This window comes from Heliangelus exortis, chromosome 8 (genome assembly GCF_036169615.1).
Source record: "Heliangelus exortis chromosome 8, bHelExo1.hap1, whole genome shotgun sequence".
Classification (NCBI taxonomy): Eukaryota; Metazoa; Chordata; class Aves; order Apodiformes; family Trochilidae; genus Heliangelus; species Heliangelus exortis.
Window position 1 is genome coordinate 10,899,309 of NC_092429.1, and position 17,854 is coordinate 10,917,162.

The 17,854-nt window shown below is 48.1% G+C and overlaps 1 protein-coding gene across 8 annotated transcripts in view; it reads right to left on the reverse strand.

Moving 5' to 3' along the window:
- Positions 1–17,854, reverse strand: part of PTPRF (protein tyrosine phosphatase receptor type F) — a 382,202-nt gene that overhangs the window by 51,150 nt on the left and 313,198 nt on the right. For 4 of the 8 annotated variants that reach the window (XM_071750326.1, XM_071750331.1, XM_071750325.1 and 1 more), the window contains 4 exons: positions 13,856–14,161; positions 10,774–10,967; positions 4,106–4,132; positions 1,779–1,896 (listed from right to left, as the gene is read on the reverse strand). In XM_071750326.1, the coding sequence (XP_071606427.1) occupies positions 1,779–1,896; positions 4,106–4,132; positions 10,774–10,967; positions 13,856–14,161 (645 nt within the window). The remainder of the gene's footprint in view (positions 1–1,778; positions 1,897–4,105; positions 4,133–10,773; positions 10,968–13,855; positions 14,162–17,854) is intronic. The other 4 variants (XM_071750332.1, XM_071750329.1, XM_071750333.1 and 1 more) reach the window with 1 other exon arrangement.

Sequence of the window (17,854 nt, forward strand, 5' to 3'; positions counted from 1 at the left end):
AAATTTCATCCTGAAACCTTGCAGTTTTACCATCTGTAGAGGAAGCGAGCAGAGCTGGGTGGGCTGTTTGCCATCAGAATGCATTTTGGTTTAGCTGATGAGCAGATTCATGATGTCAGTGCCGATGTGAGAGGTGAACACAAGCATTCCACAGGATTTTTGCTTATGCTGCACAAGTCAGGGGGTGTTGCCGTCACTGGTTAGGAACTGATGGCTTTAAACTGGTAGTTTAATACCTTGATCTCCTTCATTTAAAAAAAGGATGCATCTTCACATCAGCTCATATTTGTAAACAAATCAACTGATAGGGGAGATACTTAAAATCAAAGGGATGGGGGGCACTGACACAAAAGTGAAAATGGGATTGTAGGCAAAGCTAGTTAAATACCCTCAGACAGTTGTGAAATGTATGAGCCTACAGATGAGCCCAAGAGAAAAACGTATTTCACAGAAATGTGCCCCGACTTTGCCATCAGAGGGCGATACGAACACTCCCCTTTGAGGTCAAGCCTGTGCAAAAGCAGCTCTGAGGGTGGTTTTGTAGGTATTTGAGACATAAAATTACATTTCCACTGCTAGTACCATCCTCCTTGCACTCATAATACAATGTCTAACAGCAGGTAGCATTAAGGGACACATTATTTTCAAAGCTGATTCCAAATATTAACTTTAAATGTGCATCACAACATGGGAAGACCCACTGGTTTATGGTACAACACTGGAATGTTTAGGAAGCTTTTCCTGTTTATAGGACAGCTGTAGCAATTTGATGAACAGAGCATACATCATGGTGAGGCACAAGGGAGACAGCATTTGAAATTGTGACAGTGGAAACTACCTCTGGAGCTCCCCATATGCAGTGCGGAGGAGATGGCAAGCTGTTCCTTGTTTAAAAGCACCAGGAAAAAATGCTCTCAGTTTGCACAAGCTGCATTCCCATAATAACAAGTGGTAAACACTTTTCCTGTGGCTGGTGTGGCTGTCTGGAAGCAGCAGGATTATCAGCTGTTGGACAGGTCTAGTGAGTGGAAATCGAGGACAAGTCAATGTCAACTACTTGGTGCCACCGCCAAAGGCAAATTTGACTGCATCCAGAGGAAGACACCTGATGAGCTCCTGGGTGCCCCTGCTCCAGCTGAGTCTCCTGTGTTGCACTAGGCACACGGCATAAGTTTCTACTGAGACAGCAGAACAGAAATGGCTGGGATAACCAGGACCCAGAAGCTGTGTCCGCAGCACTCCTATGACATGATTTGTTGCATTCCAGATTTTGCCATGGCTCTAGAAGCAGCTGGGCTCAGCTGTGTAAGCCTGGGGAGGCAGCAGTAGCAACAGCTGGGGTGGAGATCTGAGAAGCACCTGTGAGGAGCCCCCTGTGCCAGAGGCCATCCCAGGCATCACTGCTGTAAGCAAAAAATGGCACTCGCCTATGGAAACAAGCCAAGGACAGGCCGTGACTCCAAGGCTGAAGGAGGGCCTGGACTTTCAGGCTTCCTCTTCCCAGGTCTCTGGGCTATGCAGATGAGCTCAAACTCATGAGTTTCATTGCTCTCTCACAGGCCCTGGCAGTGTCTGTCCATCTGTTTGCTGCACTTCGCTCAGATGATCCAGTGGCAAAGACTGAAAATAAGGGCTGGAGATCACAAGAGTATGTACCTCTGCAGTGCCTCCAGCCCTCTTGCTTCTTCCTGTACAGGTGCCTTGGCCCTCCCCATGTACCTCTCAGGAGGTTTTACCACCAACCCTGTGAGGCTGTGGCATCTGCTTCCCACACTCACCTGCCCCTGTGGTGGTGATGACTTTTGGCTTGCTGCGGGCACCATCTCCTTTGGTGGTGTAGGCAGCGACTGTGACAGAGTAGGTGGTTTCTGGCAGCAGGCCTCCAATGACTGTCTCCTGGGAGCGCATCCACAAGGCAGAGAAGAGGCAAACGAGAAGAACAAATACTTGTTACCAGAGTGAGCAAAGGGAGGGTACTGGGGTCAGCATCTCCAACAGCAACACACCGACACACTCGCGCCTCGCACTCAAACACACATCTTACACAGAGACAGCAAACAACGATGGCTGCTACTCCAACACTCACCTGCCTAATTCAACCCCTGACTCTAACACTTGTTCTTCCCAGGGACCTGTGTTCTCCCACGGCTTCTGCCAAGAGAGAGATCTGCTCCAGAGATGGTCCTCTGTGAAGCCAGAGCCACCCTGCCACAGCAAGCCTGAGAGTAAGAGGACTGTGAAGCTGTGAACCAGGGCAAAAGCCAGTTCAGCTGGCTGTGGAAACCTCTTGGGGGCTGATTTGGGAATTTCTAAAGTTCTCTCTTGCAGCAGAGCCACAGGGAGCAGAGAGAGGCAATGCAGGGGTGGGGGGCCTCCGGCAGGGAGCACCTGCAGTACTACAGCATCGTCTTCACCCTGCCTGCCGGGCATGGCATTGTAAGGATGGGATGGGGTCAGTGCAAGGGGTTGGCAAGATCTAGAAGGAAAAACCTGCACAGTGGGAGGTCTGGGAGGAAGGCAGACTCGGCAGGGTGCTAGCACCCTTGCATGCTCTGGCTTCCTTTGGGCAGGAGGAGGGCATGGCTCCGTATTTCAATTTGAGATCAAAGAACGGAGCACTGCTCCTCCCTCCAGAGGCAATATGACTTGTGCCAAACCCAGCTGGCCAGGCCTGCAAACAAGCAAGCACAGCAAGCTCAGCAGCTCCCAGCTGCTCTCTGTTCATGTGTGGGTGCTGTTAAATGATCTGGGGCCATTAACAGTTATAACCCATCAGGTCAGGGAACAAGAGACAACTGGGCTGGAGAAGGGGCTGGGGAAGCTGTTAGGAAGCAGACTGAGGCTCCAGGTTGGTTATTTAACCTTCCAGACAAGGAGAAGAGCAGAGAGGGAGAGGGTTACGATTGAGTCACTGAGGACAGGTGCTGTTAGAGGCTGCTCCAGGAGTCTTATCTCTGTCTGGGGGATCCTTGCCAGCTTTGGGGGTACAAGGTGCACCTGTGGTTGCTCTCAGAACACAGCCAGTTTCCCATCACTCACTCACACAAACACCCACACTATTAAACCTGCTGATTTCCAGTCAGTGCTGCTGGTTCAGGTTACCTGCCCAGGCTTACTCATCAAAATCACCATGTTACCATCGCAGAACGAGCCAGCCCAGAGAAAATCAACAAGCACCAACAAGAACCCCGCCAAAATCACCGTGTGAACCAGAGTCCGATCCCAACTCCGCCCCTGCAGCAGATCGTGTGTGCGGGTGAGTGGACACACAGTCCAATCGGTGCCAACGGACCCGCGGGGGAAGCACTCACACAAAACCTGCAGACTCTGAACATCCCAAGAGAACTCAACTCTTCCCAGATCCATGCAAAGAGAAATTCTCACGCAAAAGCATGCCACCGGGAGCAAAGCAAGCGAGCTGGGAGGAGGGGAGAGAAACGAGGGATGGATGAAAGAAGGTCTGATTGCATAATGTAAACACAGTGCTGTCATGACAAAGCCACTCCAAGTGACAATCCTCTGCATAAAAGCAGGAGGAGAAATGCATTGTGCTAGGGAAGTTCACAGTAGAGCACATAATTGAATTGCTGACTCTGAAAAGGTCATTTTCTAGTTTGTTCCTCCAAATTTATATTTTAAAATTATGGGGGAAAAAATTGATTTAACTGCTTAAATGTGATTGTTTTCTTATGACTATCTGTGTTTCAGTCAAAGGTCACGATTGAGAGTGTAGGTTATTTTTCATGACTACGATCAATGTGGTTTAAAGATTATATACCTAATTTTACCATGTAACTTGGTGGGCCAGCTACTGCAGAAAGTAGAATGCACCTCCTGATTCGATCACTTGAGCCTGCCTAAAAGTGCACTGCAACAAGCTGGAAATACAGATTATAGGAAATGTCAATTGCTTTTCTGCGTTTAGTAGCAATCTAAATGCCAATTTTCTCTGGATTTGCTGCTTGTGGAAGATCTCACAATGTAACTCTCCAGCCTCATTAAGGGAGTGAAAGGTATGTTTTGACAGCACTATGTCTACAAAATTCACAAATCGATTTACCAAACCCCTCTTTTCCAACCTGGAATACACACAAGTGGTACTTACATAGTCGACGGAGTCCTCAGTTCTCCACTGATGGGGGAGAAAGGAAGAAGGAGAGAAAAATGGAGACACAGAATTTTAAGGGGCAACGTGTAGGAAGGGTATGATGACGATGACAACAGCAGGAGTTAGCAGGACGGGGTTGAGGGGATTATAACATTTATACAAAGAAGGTCACCTGGCACAGGCTGTGCCAGGGGAAGAAATGGCATAGAGCAATTTTCTACATGCCACTAGTCTGCACAGTAGGTCTGAGATCATTCACACAAACAAGGGAAAAAAGCTTCCTTTTCTTGTGGATGGAGAGGTCACCACTTGCTAACTTTGCAGTCCTTTCTCCTTAGCTTTGTTTGCATTTTTATGCCTATTCCACATGCAGAAGCAAGGGACAGCTTGTACCAACAAGGCCCTGGGGCTGACTGCTGCCCCATGAGTGACTCACAGCTTTTGTGGCCTAATCTCCAGTTTCTGTCCTAGGGATCCTCCAGCCACCATCTCTTGTTGAAACCGAAGACTTCAACACACAAAACTCAGAGGGAACTCTCTGAAGGGAAGCTTCCATTTACAGAGCTTCTCCTTCCTTTAGCATTTGCACGAAAATGCTCTGAAGACCTCAGAAAACTGAGAAGTGCCACTTCTGCACTTGCCACACTGCAAGGGAGACTGAGATCTTACGTGGAACTCCATGCTAAGTGCTGTGTGGCTTGGGGTGAAGCCTAAACTGGTGCATGTACTGTGGAAACAGATTCTCACTCTGCATTACACAACACTAAATGACAAACACTCATTTGCCAAGAGCAGCCAAGACTGCAGGTAAGACTTCTGCAAGAAACCATAGCCCAGAAAAGCTCACATGGATTCCCAGCCATAGCAGCTCAACTAGGGCTCTGTAGAGGGAATTCTACAGGTTTCTGTCTGAATTTGGGGTTCTAAAGCATCAAAGCTGCATTGGGTTGATGAGACTCAGCAGACCTTAGCTGCTGCCATGGATGCCTGTAGCACTGTTCTTTGTGGTTGATGAACCAAAGGAAGGTTTGCAGAGATCACAGAGAGCTCTCTCAGCCAAGGTGATGCAGTACATCTCAGGTTACTAAATCTGCCTGGAGGAAGCACCATTCGATGGGTTCAAGCACAGAGATGAAAGTGGAAGATAGTTATTATTGCCCCTGACTCACAGTGTGAGCCTTGGCAAGTGTTGCTTCTGAGCCTGAGCTGCCAGCTGTGAAACAATGCTCAGATACTGACTTCCTCAGGACACTGAGAAGCCCAGCTGATGCTGCTGAAGTGCCTGGGAACCTGGAATTGGAGCACAAGTACTAAATGGTACTAAAACTATAAGTTGCTTTTTGTACTCAGGCTATTTGAGCTAGCTTTCACAGGCTGCAGTCTAACACAGTGGCAGAGAACTCTCCTCAGCAGTAAAATACATGGCATTCGTTCAAAATATTTGTTATTTTATTCTCTAAATTCAGAAAGAAGCACCTACTGCAGAAATGTTCTTCTCAGATTTTATTATAGTTCACTTATTTGGTACCATGAGACTGCAGTAGAATTATCCCCTAAACGATCTTAAAATTTAATTTCTGTCAAGAGGTCAAGTTGTCCTATAAAGCCAAGGCCCTTACTAAGTATTATAGTCAGTATAGGCCCTCCTTCCACACACATCTTGGGGTTATTTCCAGTGTTGAATGCATAGCTCAATCCCAGCCATTGCTGTTAACATCCTACCTGCTCCAGCCAGCTCACACCATGGTCAAAAGCCACACGATCTGCCCTGCTGATCTAAAACCTGGTAAAAGTTTTGCTACAGGAAGGACACAGGGCCTTGTATCTTTCTCCCAGTGTTAGACTTCTGCTCCAATACCACATCCCTGGTGGATGGGAAACCACATAGATGACAGCATCCCAACCTGTCTCCATGTAGCTGCAAGAGCAGAAGCTGACTCCCCACTGCAATGAACAGTGGAGAGGACCTGGCTTCAGGGAGCAATTGTATCTCACAGCCCCTTACACCACAGCAGGGAGTTTATTACCCACTAGAATTTTAGACCAAGCATTTAATGTTCAAACTTGGTTTGCTCTAATATTTCAGTGGACTTTAATCTTGCATCAGATCAGAATGCTAAGAAATGTCTTGAGATCTGTGCTGGAGGAAAAACAGTGGAAAGCCAGGCCTGCATAAATACTCTGGTATAAATTCAGTTTCATTATGAAAATATCTGCAGATCAAAACATTTCCTTCCTTAAACAAGCCCAATTGCTTCTTAACTGTTTAAGGTTGGTCAGCAAGACAAATTGATCTCAAAAGCCCAGGAGCTGTCATAAAAAGAACTCAGACAGGACTGTGTGCACGAGGCAAGATGGCTCAGGGAAGTGCTAAAGCTAACAGTGTGTATTTATGGCAGCAACAATGCCTTAGCATTTCATTTTACACTTCAACACTGCACAATGTAGCCGTGTCTCACCAGGGAGTAGCTGTTTTCCCTGACCATGGCTTTTGCAAAAGACAGACTCAAGCCCTCCTAAACAACCCCAGCTATGGGAACCGGATATTGTGGTTTTCCTGCAGGAAAATTCTCTTTGCTTCTGTGCCTGTGGCACAAGTGAACCTCCAGATGTAAACTCAGGTGCTCAGCCTGTGGGATGTGGAGGGGTCTGAGGGCTCCAGAATGTCACCTTTATCCATGCTTCTTGGATGACACCTTTCAGTTTTGTTCTACTTATGAAGCAGTGTACACCTCACCTCTGTGCCAGCCTCTTACCTAGACGAGTACACATGCATGAGGACTTGTCCCAGGAAGATTCAGATAAAGACCCTTGACTATCACTCAGTGAAAGAGGGAGGCTGTAAATTCCTCTGTGCTGTGCCTGGGGTGGGCACTGTGCAGGGAGAGAATAGGAGTTGCTGCTTCCCCTTTCTCCTTTGATCTCAATCCAACAGCTTGCAGTGCTTGCCATTACTTCTTCCTGCTCTTCTGGAACAAGCTGGTGGGATGTGGGCTCGGTCTGCATGCTGGATTGGAAGTGCTGCCTGTGAAGACCACACAATCTTTCTGTGAGCCTGCAGCTCTTCTTGTGGGCAGCATATCTCTCCCCTGCCATGACTCTTTTTGCAGAGCAAGAGGAGGAGGTGACAGGAGTCTCTTCTCCACAAAGCCTGACATCCTTGTACTCAGCAGTACCCAGCCAGAATCCCGCAGCAAAAGCACTGCAAAGCTCTGTGGGCAGGTTCGATCTGCGGAGGGCTGTAAGCAGCGAGGCCAATGTGCACACTGCATCCCTAGAGCAGCACAGGCAAGAGGCTCCCTGGCAAATATGCTGCACAGCTGAGGGCAGGAGAAGTTGTTGAGAGCACGTTGCAGCCTGGGGAGAAAGTCCACCCTCAAGACATTCCAGTCTCTGCTGAGGACAAGCAGAATGGGAGCAGGACATAATGGATCAGCAGCTAGTTTTACACAGGGTCTAACTGCTTGTCTTGGAAAGAGAAAACAAGAATCATGCTTGCACAAGTACCCAAATGGAAAGGCCTGCCTGTCCTCCCCTGACCCTGCTGCCTCCTTTGTGCTTGGTTCTCCAGACTCAGCACTGCTGCCTGGAGCTGCACAGCACTGAGCTCTGCAGGGCTGGTACCTGGGAAGGGGTGGAGAGGATCAAGCCCACCCTTGCTCCTGACATGTTGCAGCTGCCCAGGGATTGGAAACCAAGGAAAGCAAATGGGTCCCTGCCCTGCCATGAAGTACCTAATGTTTGAGGCCCATGGCCCTGCTATCTCCTGCTCCCCCAAGCCAAAAGAGACTTGTATGAGAGTGGTGGAGTGCAGCTGAGACCCTGAACTGGTGCCTCCGCTCCTTTCACAGGTGCTCTCTTGGTGCCTGGATGTGCTGTGCACATGACCCAGGGCACAGAAATTAATCTTCTGCGGCCTCCCATAAGACCTGGTTGAGCCATGATGGGCAGAATGTGGTGGGGGTATCTGACCCAGCTCCACAGTGGCGCACACAGTCTCCCTGGGCACTCCTCTGCAGGGCATCATCATACTTCCTGGTCCATCAGTCTGTCAGTAGGACGTGACAGCTCAGACTGAAAGGCACAGAGAAGCCTGATGGAGGTTATCAGTCACTGGGACAGCCATAGTTAGGAGGGAGAGACCTCAGCTCCGCTCAGCTCCACTGCAGGACTTTTGCTAACTACTACTACTTTCCCTAAGCAGGACACTGTAAAATAAAATGTGATCTCTCTGGCACCAGGGCCTCCATTTCTCTGCTAATGTTATAGTCCTTTCTGCCCAAATGCTTTTGAAAACTTAGGATCTATATTATCTGCATAGCTAACATCATCATTCCCTTTCCTTTTTCCTTTCATCTTCGTTTACTCTCTCTCTCTTTCTCATCTTCAATCAGGAAAAGTCATGAGTCAGCTTTAATACCAGTGTCTTTGTACCATCTGCAGGGAGCAGATTATATGGTACATACTTACTCAAAAGCAGCAGCCTGGCTCGGCAGGAGAAGGGGCTCAGCCTACATGTCCAGAAATTTTTTTCTCTGTTCCCAGATATTAGATCAGTTTCATTCTCTCCTTGTGTAATGGTATTAATGTTTATGAATGTTTATGAGTACTAAACTGTGGCTATATTCTGGCCATCTTCATCTTGTGACCTTTATGGAGAACTGTTCCAATGCATCTTTTTGTTTTCTTCCATAGAAAATAACTCTTCCAAGACTACTCGCTAAAGTTTGAGCTGTCTGCAAAGACACACACTGCCGTACTGAAAGATGGAAGCTCTTACAAGGTTCTTCAGCTTCTGGAGCAGTTGCATTTCATCACAAGCACAGGTCATGCCTGGCTTCTCACTCTTTTGGGAAATAAAGATCTCTTCTGCCAAGTCAGTGAAACCTCTTCCCTGCAGGGTCATCGTTATTTTATCCCAAGAGTGACATGATGCCTTCAGCATACTCACTTCTCTGCAACTGTTTCTTAGCATTCACTTCCATCCAAAAATTACAGATGAGTTCAGCAGCAAATACACCAGAAAAAAAAAATAATTACAGCAATCAAGAAGTTCCCACATAAATTCACCAAATAAGAAAGACTGGTGAGTGATCTGACAGGTCAGAAAACTTCAAGTGCCTTGCTTCCTTGATGCACACATTCAAAATAATGCAAAATCCAGCACTCCTTGGAAAGTTTCTGGCTCTTGCATCCTCATTCCTACACATTAGCATAGAGTTTCTCTCTCAGAAACATATGAGTAAGGAATGAAAACAGAACTGGCTGGGCAAGCATAAAATATTTGAAAACACCAACAAGAACACCATTGCCAACTTTGCCCACCTCCGCTTGGGACAAACCCATTAACTTCAAACTCCAGCTGAACAACACAGCATCAATTGTTGAAACAACACAGAAAATTACATCCTTCTGGGATAAGTAAAGGCCAGTAAGTAGCTTTTCTAATGATTAAAATAAAGCAGCATCTGAAACATAAACAGAGATGTGCCCCAGACAACACTGCAAGGACCCTCAAAGCATCCTCTGTCTTTAAAGTTTTCCCCTTCCACATTATTATTGAGTTTTATCCTTCAGAATATGAATGGGGAGTAAAGCTGCCTCTGTGCACTGCACTCCCCGCTGACAAACGTATAAATGATTCACAGCTGTGTTCATGAGATAGATCAATTAATCGTTGCAGCTCTCCAGTATTTATATTGGGCATCATTCAGGCAAGCCAGCTTTGAATCGATTACTCGTTGCTTCCAACAGCAGCAGATCCTGTACTTCATTTATATGATTATCTTTGTTGAGAACAGCATGGGGTCATCCAGGACGAAGGACCCTTGCTCTGAAGAAGAGTTGTATTTCATCACAGACAGGCCATCAAAAACTTCCCTGGACCCTGGGAAAGAGGTAACTATGCACTGCTGGGCTGAGCAGAGTGCATAACCATGCCTGGAGCACTGTGTGGGAACAGGGCCTCGGCTCACAGCCAGTGATGAATCCAGGAGATTGCATCTATATGAGTAATTGTTGTACAGGGACTGCAGCAGGCAAAGCCATTTACAGGCAATGTGGGCCTGCACCTTACTTTTTTTTTCTCCCCCTAGCCTTCCCCAGACTCAGTTGGCTTAACCTACATTTTGGTTTCAAGAGGCAATGAAAGGTCAAGTCCCTGAAAGGAGGCTTTCCTGAGCCACAGGAGGGATGTCCTGCCAGGCACGCTGTGCCCACCCAATGGTGCAGAGCCATCCCCATGTCCCACAAAGCAGGCAGCACCCGTGAACTCTGCAGAGAGAGAAGCTTCAACCTGAGCATAGTCAGCAGCACTAAAGAAGCAGGCTCAAGGCTTAGCTAAAACTCTCTGACAGTTTATAACCTGACTGGTGAAACACAATTTACTCCAGCTGGAGTCTGCACAGGATGTGACAGGCAGAGAGAAGAAGGGGTAAGAGATGACCAACATCCAATACATCAGCTTTCCTGCAACAATTCTCCCCTAATTAAACTTCTTACTCATGTAAGTCACATTTTAGGGATAAACTGTTGGCTTTGCTGGCAGGGCTGCATCCCATGCTCTGGAGTTGCAAGAGGAGGCCAAGAAATAGCCTCCAGCCAGCCTGGCACCCTGCAGAGAGTCAAAGTGCTGTGCCCTCCAGCCCATGGTGCCCACACTGTACCTGTGCTTCTGACAGCATGACGTCCTTGATCACTGGTTGCCCCCGGGGCTCATTGTTTTCCAGCTTCACATATGTAACCTGGTACCCACGGATCTGCCCGTGCTGCTTGTTGGAGATGGGCAGCTTCCAGCTCACTCGGATGGCAGTTGAATTCACAGACTCTACCTCCACCTTTCGTGGTGGGGCACTGGGCACTGTAAAACACACAGAAGGGCAAGTTAGCATGGTACCACGTAACTGCTGTCAGCCACCTCTCACTCCTTTGCTACCTTCCCTCCACCTCACTGCAAGGACATCCCTTGCTGGCACAAGTTCCCTCTACCTAGTGTGACCATATTCCTGACCCTTTCCCATCATCCAAGTACTCCTGCTACTCTTAGTAGGAAAGCGCACTGCTGCAATATCCAGGAGCACCCCTACTAAAAGCTGGATCAGAACCAAGGTCCATCTATGTATCCCTCTTGTGTCCAGCAGTGGAGGAGCAAGGAAGAACACACAAATGTGGCAGAATATAAAGAATACAGCAACCAGCTGCACCTCAGGCTATTCTGTGGCAGAGGCAAAGGTTTGAAGCCTTTCTTGCATCCCACCTGTCACAACAGCTCCTCTCAGATCCCTCTGTGTGCACCTAAACACAGTCCTAGAGCCCCAGGTAGTGTGAGTGGGCACTTGGTCTGCTTTGCAGTGAGCCCTGGTCCCTGCCACCAGTCAGAGTGCACACATGCTTTTCCCCTGTGACAGCAAGAGGTTAATGAGGGGGAAAAGCACCATCCTAAAACAATAACCCAGAGCTCTGAGACAGCAGTCACTGAACACAGGCAGATAAAGGGGCCTGTGGGGATTGTGACAGCTCTGGGGACCGTATTTCATGCACGGCTAGCTGAATGCTTTTTGATAATAAAATGAAAAATTACACTGCCCAGAAAATATCAATTTTCTTGCAAGGTGAGGCCCGTTTGAAAATATATTTATACCCTATTTACCATTTGGAAAAATTACCTCCTTATTACATTTTGCTCTTGCATTGACTGTGACAAAAATGTCAATGCTAAAAAATTAGCCACTCAGTTGCTCCCGGAAAGCTCCTTCCAGCTGAAGCAGCTGGGAGCAGAGGTGTGCACTCCCTGCAGAGGATACCACTGCTACCTGAGTGTCTGCTGCCCAAGTAAAGACCTGGGCTCCAGCCCAGCACCTCTACTGCAGGACCCATTCCACCCTCCAATGCCTGGGAAAATCTAGGGGTTTGGATCCCCAATTCTCAACACAGCAAGAAATAATCAGTGTTGGATAATTAGGGATGGATAGCTGACAAGCAGACATAACGAATATTGCTATTTCAACCAACTAGATGGGAAGAAACAGCTACCCAGCAGGTAAGCACAGTTTTTAAGCCGCAAGGCAATTCATTATTTTCCCCAGATGTCCTTCTTAATTGTAGATAATTAAATAAAATAGAGAAGGGAGGAATGGAGCACTTTAGCACCATGAGGCCAGCTCAAGGTGTGGGAATGGAGGGGGCTGTGCTTGAATAGTTACCACTTTCTGGTTGAAACAGCCTACACTGTAATCCACAATTCACTTAGTGCAGTGACCTTGCAGAAGCCACAGGACTCTCCTGACCTAGCAAGACACCAGCCCACACACACATTTGGGAGTCCAAGCAAAAAACAGGATCCTCCCTTAGAATCATGCAGAAGCTGTATGGCAAACTCTGCTGGCAAGAGAAGATGGAGGCCTTGGGAGGACATGATATGGGGATGTTGCAGGGCTGAGAAGAGATGTGAATGTGACCAGACCACAGGGGTTCAAAGAATGCTATCCCACCTCATTATGGTGAGTATGTGCTGTGTCTGAGACCCAAACAGGGAAAGTCCAATTTTTTTTCAGATCATAGTTTAGCAGTTCTCATTCCTTTATCATGGGCATCTACTGAACATCAGCATGTCAGAGGGATATGAAATAATTCCAGACAGCTGAGCTGGAATGTCCAAACACAGTGCCCAAAAACTAACTCAGAGAGCTTGTTGCGACATTTCTGGGATAGCAGCTTACCCTAGGCTACAACTCTGCTGAATGAGAACTGAAGCAAACAATACAGGCAGCAGGACACATACAGATGTGTTTGCGAGCCCAAGAATGAAGTCAGAGAGCATTCCTGGGCGCCACTTCCAGAGCCTCAGAGGCGTGTGGGACAGTGGCAACCCATTTAGGGAAATTGTAACATGTCTGGTTTCAATTTGCTACGCTGACTGGGCAATGCAGGGATCATCCTTTCCTTGCCTGGATGCTGCGTCTCTTTCTTTTCCCATTAAATCTGCAGCTCCTGAGGTCAGCATGAAGCCACGGAAGCTCCTACTGTCACCCTGAGCTCTGGCACTTTCAAAGGAAATGGCTTAAATCGTGATGACATAACTGACAGCCCTGCTAATACAAAGCAATTTCTCTTTAAAGCTGTCGTATTCAGTAAAGTGTTCTGTACATGTGATATTCTGACTCTTGAGTGGAAGATTTATATAAGCTGTGGCTTGCCTGGAAGCTGGGCCAGGAAGCAGCTTTCCTGCAATATCTACAAGTTTCAAAGGGATTTCTTTTCCCTGTCTTTAGTTTGCTGGATTTCAGGTCAACAAGTAAACTTTAAGTCTCTGTGAGAGAAGCCTTTTGGCTGAGAGAACTCACATTACCTTCAGTAAAATGGAAGCCACCATGACAAAACACTCACTAGAGAGAGCCAAAATGGCAAAGCACTGTAATGCCTCCTCTTGTGTGCAAGGAACCCCTACTAACACACAGAGGAACCTTTTGGGATCATGCCAGGATACCTGACCCACAGTCACGGAGGCAACCATTGTATCAGAACAGGGTCCAGCAGAGCAATTCCCCTACCCCACTCCAGGGCAACTATAGAGACCCACTCCCTGATGCAGCCAGCCAGAAGACTGCTCCTCACATCCTCTGGTTCTGCTTGAATAGCACTCCCAGGACAACATCCCCACTCCCTTTCCCCCCCTTTTCCAGCACCTCAGCTTGGAAAGTCCTGATTACCCTGAGGTGGTAGCTGCAGGAACTGGTCAGTAACACCTACCATCCTCGTCAGTGCGCACGTGCACGGGGATGCTCTCCGGTCCTGGCCCCACATCGGTGTGAGCCCGTACCCACACCTTGTACTCGGTCCATTTCTCCAGGTCCTTGATCTCCCAGCTGGAGTGCTCCCGTCCAATGCCATCCACCACATGCTTGGTGTTGTCATCTCCTTCCACTGCCTGGTATGCAATGGAGTACTGGGTGATGACCCCATTGCGGCTCTGGGCAGGCGGTGGCACCCAACTTACCCGGATGGTAGTGGAGCTGGTGCTTATGCACTCGACTTCTTGGGGTGGGGCAGAGGGGGCTGGGGATAAATAAATGAAGTGGGGAGATGAAGGGAAATGAGTGGAAGGACAAACCAAAATGCACAGGGAACTTTTACCCAGCCAACTGAGCACTGAACATACGCATGGAAATTCAGCCAGTAGCCTCCTGGGCAATTGCCTGACTTCCTTGCAGATCACCAAAGATGGCACTAGGAGCAATTTGATAGCCTGATGAGCAACATGGAGGCAGAAGTGCTGTTCTGCATCAGAGAACACCTCCTCCTAAAGCAGTTCTGGACGCTCACTTTACCAAACACAAAAAATGACAGTAAGGGAAGAGGGGTGAGATAGACACTGGTAGGGAGAAGAAAGATGCTTTCAGTGAAGATCTGAAGCAGATGGAAACCAGAAGAAGTAAAAAGCTACAGAAGGCAAGAGTGGCAGAAGGGGAAGCTCACACACCAGATTGTATGAAAGCTTGCAAAAACCCTCTCCTAGACAAGTGGAAGAAAGAAAAGGGAGGGAAACCATGTCCCTGAGGTTGGCTGTAGTGTGTCCAGATGGCATTTGAAATCACAACCATCAGCTGTGAGCAGCACCCTGGCCCAGGTGGGAGCCTGAAACCATGTGGAAACAGGAGATAACATCTTGTTGTTATGTTGTTATGGTTGTGCTGCTGTGCCTAGTAGCTGGGACTGCTTCATGCCTACCAAACTGGTAACCTGCCTCAGTGAATTCCTGGCCTATGGGGCTGTACAAGGGAAGGTAGGCAGGTCTTGCCCTCTTACAGACAAAAAACACCTGAAATTTGTTTTAGCTTCTAAGCCCCAGTAATGTTAATTGGCCACAGGGGGAGAAACGGGATCTGGGCAGTGGATCTCACTGGGTTGAGGAGCAGTCCCCTTACACACAGCACTGATGTGAAAAAGCAGTGAAACAAATTAGGGGCAGGGGAAAGAGAGACAACCTGGACAAAGCAGAGCATCTCTAGGATACTTGCCTTGTTCATTCCCTTTTCCAGCCTTGCAGAACTGCTGTTCTGTTGCAACAGGGCCCCAGCAGCTTGGCAGCAGCAGCCCCCTCTCATTTGACCTCACTGACCAGGGATACTGGACAATGCATAATGCGTGCATGTATCCACAGAAGACAAGGGTGGAAGCCTTGAGAAGGAAGGGAACTCACCTAGTGAGGGAAGCCACAAGGGAGATGGGTGCATCTGTGGGGCTTGCACAGAAGGCAAGACCTCTAAGCAGAGAGGGCAGGGCAACATCACTGAGAAAAGTGCACACAGTTGCTCTTGGGCTGGGAAGCTGTCAGGCCAAGCAATCAATAATGGTATCTTGCTTTGCCATAGCAGGTAAGTGACTGCTTTCATTCTTCACTCCACCCAGAAGCCTAGAAATGCCTGAAAAAAGCCTGGTGCCCTTCCCATGCTGCAGTCCTTGAAGCCACCACTGCACCAGACCCAGCCTTCATGGGGGCACAGGGTCAACAAGCCTGCATGCAAAAATGAACACAGCCCAACAAGGCCCACTTGCCTGCAGAGGCCATTGCAGGCTGCTCATAACTCTTAGTGCTCACTTCTGTGCTCAGGGAGCAGGGCCCATCCCTGATGTCTACGCTGGGATGCCTGGATAGAGGAAAGATGAAAGGAGAGTGGGCAGTGACAGAGCTGGAATAGATGATGCCTGAGCAGAGTCAGGATACTGCTATGGGAGCTAAACTGGAGGAATGAGAAGTAAAAGCAATGTGTTGCCTACATGAGGGAGGCAGAGTGGGATTGGTATGCCGGAAGGAAGCAGGGGTGGAAAATGAATCCTCACACTCTTTTGGTTAATCAGCAGAGAAGTGGCAGGGAAGAGAGTAGGAAGATAGAGCACCAAAGCAACACCAAGAGTTAATTCAATGGGTGTATAAGGTAGACTGGCCCTGGTGGCATCCTTCAGAGGGGCAGATGAGACATAAGAAGCTTGGCAAGCCTTTCCTTTGCCACTGTCTGCAAAGAAGCCCTTCACAGAAGAGACTTGCTCTGGCTTTGGACCTCCACAGCACCCCTTGGGATGCAGCAGTGAGCTTCTTCTCCAAAGGCAGCTTTGGCTGGGAGTGTGGGCAGGTCAAACATTGGCTATTGACTGGGTAAGAGTCACACATGATGTGCAAGGCAAAAACTCAGATAAACACTTAAAGAAAGCAAAATAAAACTTGGTAACATGAGCAGGATAAACTTAAAATGTATGAAGAGTGGAAGTGTCCCCTCCTGGGGCCAGCAAAGAGCAGACTAGGTGGCCAGCATGTACCCCCACATGCAGAATACCCACACACTGTGCAAACCTCTGCTGCCTCCAGGGTACTCACACCAGCCTCCTCTGCCAGCCCAAAGTAACCCTGTGCACCCATCCAGCCCACCTACTCCTTAAACTAGGGAAAAGACAGCCTCAAGATCCAACCTTGTGTTTCAAGAGAGAATGGTATTTTAATGCTGAGGCCTGATGGGCACTGAGCCGATGCTCCTCACCTGCACCACACTGCCTGCCTGAGGCACTGCAGGCTCCTGGAAAACTCCCCATGCTCCTCAGGCCTCAAAGCAGCATTGCCTATACATTTTACAGAGTGCCCAGCAACCAAGCAAGCACCTCAGCAGAAAAGACAGTCCGGAAGGCAGCTGTCTTCTCAGGAGACAGGGTCTGAACTGTGCTGCTGGAAGGGTGCAAAGGGGCACTGCATCCCTCTGGTTTTTCTGAACAAGCATCCCCACCACTCCTGAGTGAAGATGCCACAAGAAAAGCCCAGCAGCAGCAATACCAGGCATTCTTCTCCAGCTCACTAGTGACTCATCAGTGATGATATACCTCCTGCCTTACCTTTGACTGATTTGTCAGGGCCAGGCTCTTTGGAAAGCAAGTGTCTGACTGTTCCAGCAGTTTGTGTCCCACATGAACATGCCAACCTCCAATACCTAACAATCTTTTTCAGGACAACTACATGCAAGAGTGCAGGAAAGAGACCAACTTGAAGCTGGTACCAACACTCTTTCCAGATTATTAAGTTCTAAGGCAACAAAAGTACTTATCCAGCCATCTAACATGCAGACCAAGATGTGTCAGCCTTGTGCTCAAAGCTAAAGCAGAGCTTTGGAAAAGCCATAGTTGACTCTGAAACCCCCAGCAGCCAAGAATCCACTCTGCACTGTTCAGCAGGTAGTTTGTCACCCTCACTGAACAGCCAGGTAGTAACCACCTTGTATTTTTCTCAGAGACTGGAGTGCCATTAGAAATCTTCTTAAACAGGGGCCTGTAAATCAAGACTGAGACACTTCATGGATAAAACAAAGAGTTCTTTAGGTCCTCCAACACAAAGAGTGTTCTACTGGTCAAACCAAGGTGATCCTGTGGCTTTTGGCAAAAACTATTCCAATCTGAGCACATCTCTCTTACTAAACAGATGCCAGAACCAGTCTCAGCTACAGCTCCACTAGCCAGTGAAATGACAACCTTAAAATGGTTGAGATCCCCTGGTATGAGATCCCCTGTGAGCAGAAACCTTGAGGTTTCTGGGAGGGAGGTTGTGGGAAGATATCTGCCTTGTAGAGTTGACAAAGCAAAGGTTTCTTTTACTTGAACTGTTGTGAGGCTTTGAAGGACTCATTTATGCATGGAGCTGTCTCTGTTTAAGTGTGTTCAAGGATAAGAGCATCTTCTGATGGAATTAAGTGGCAGGACAGTTGCTTCAGC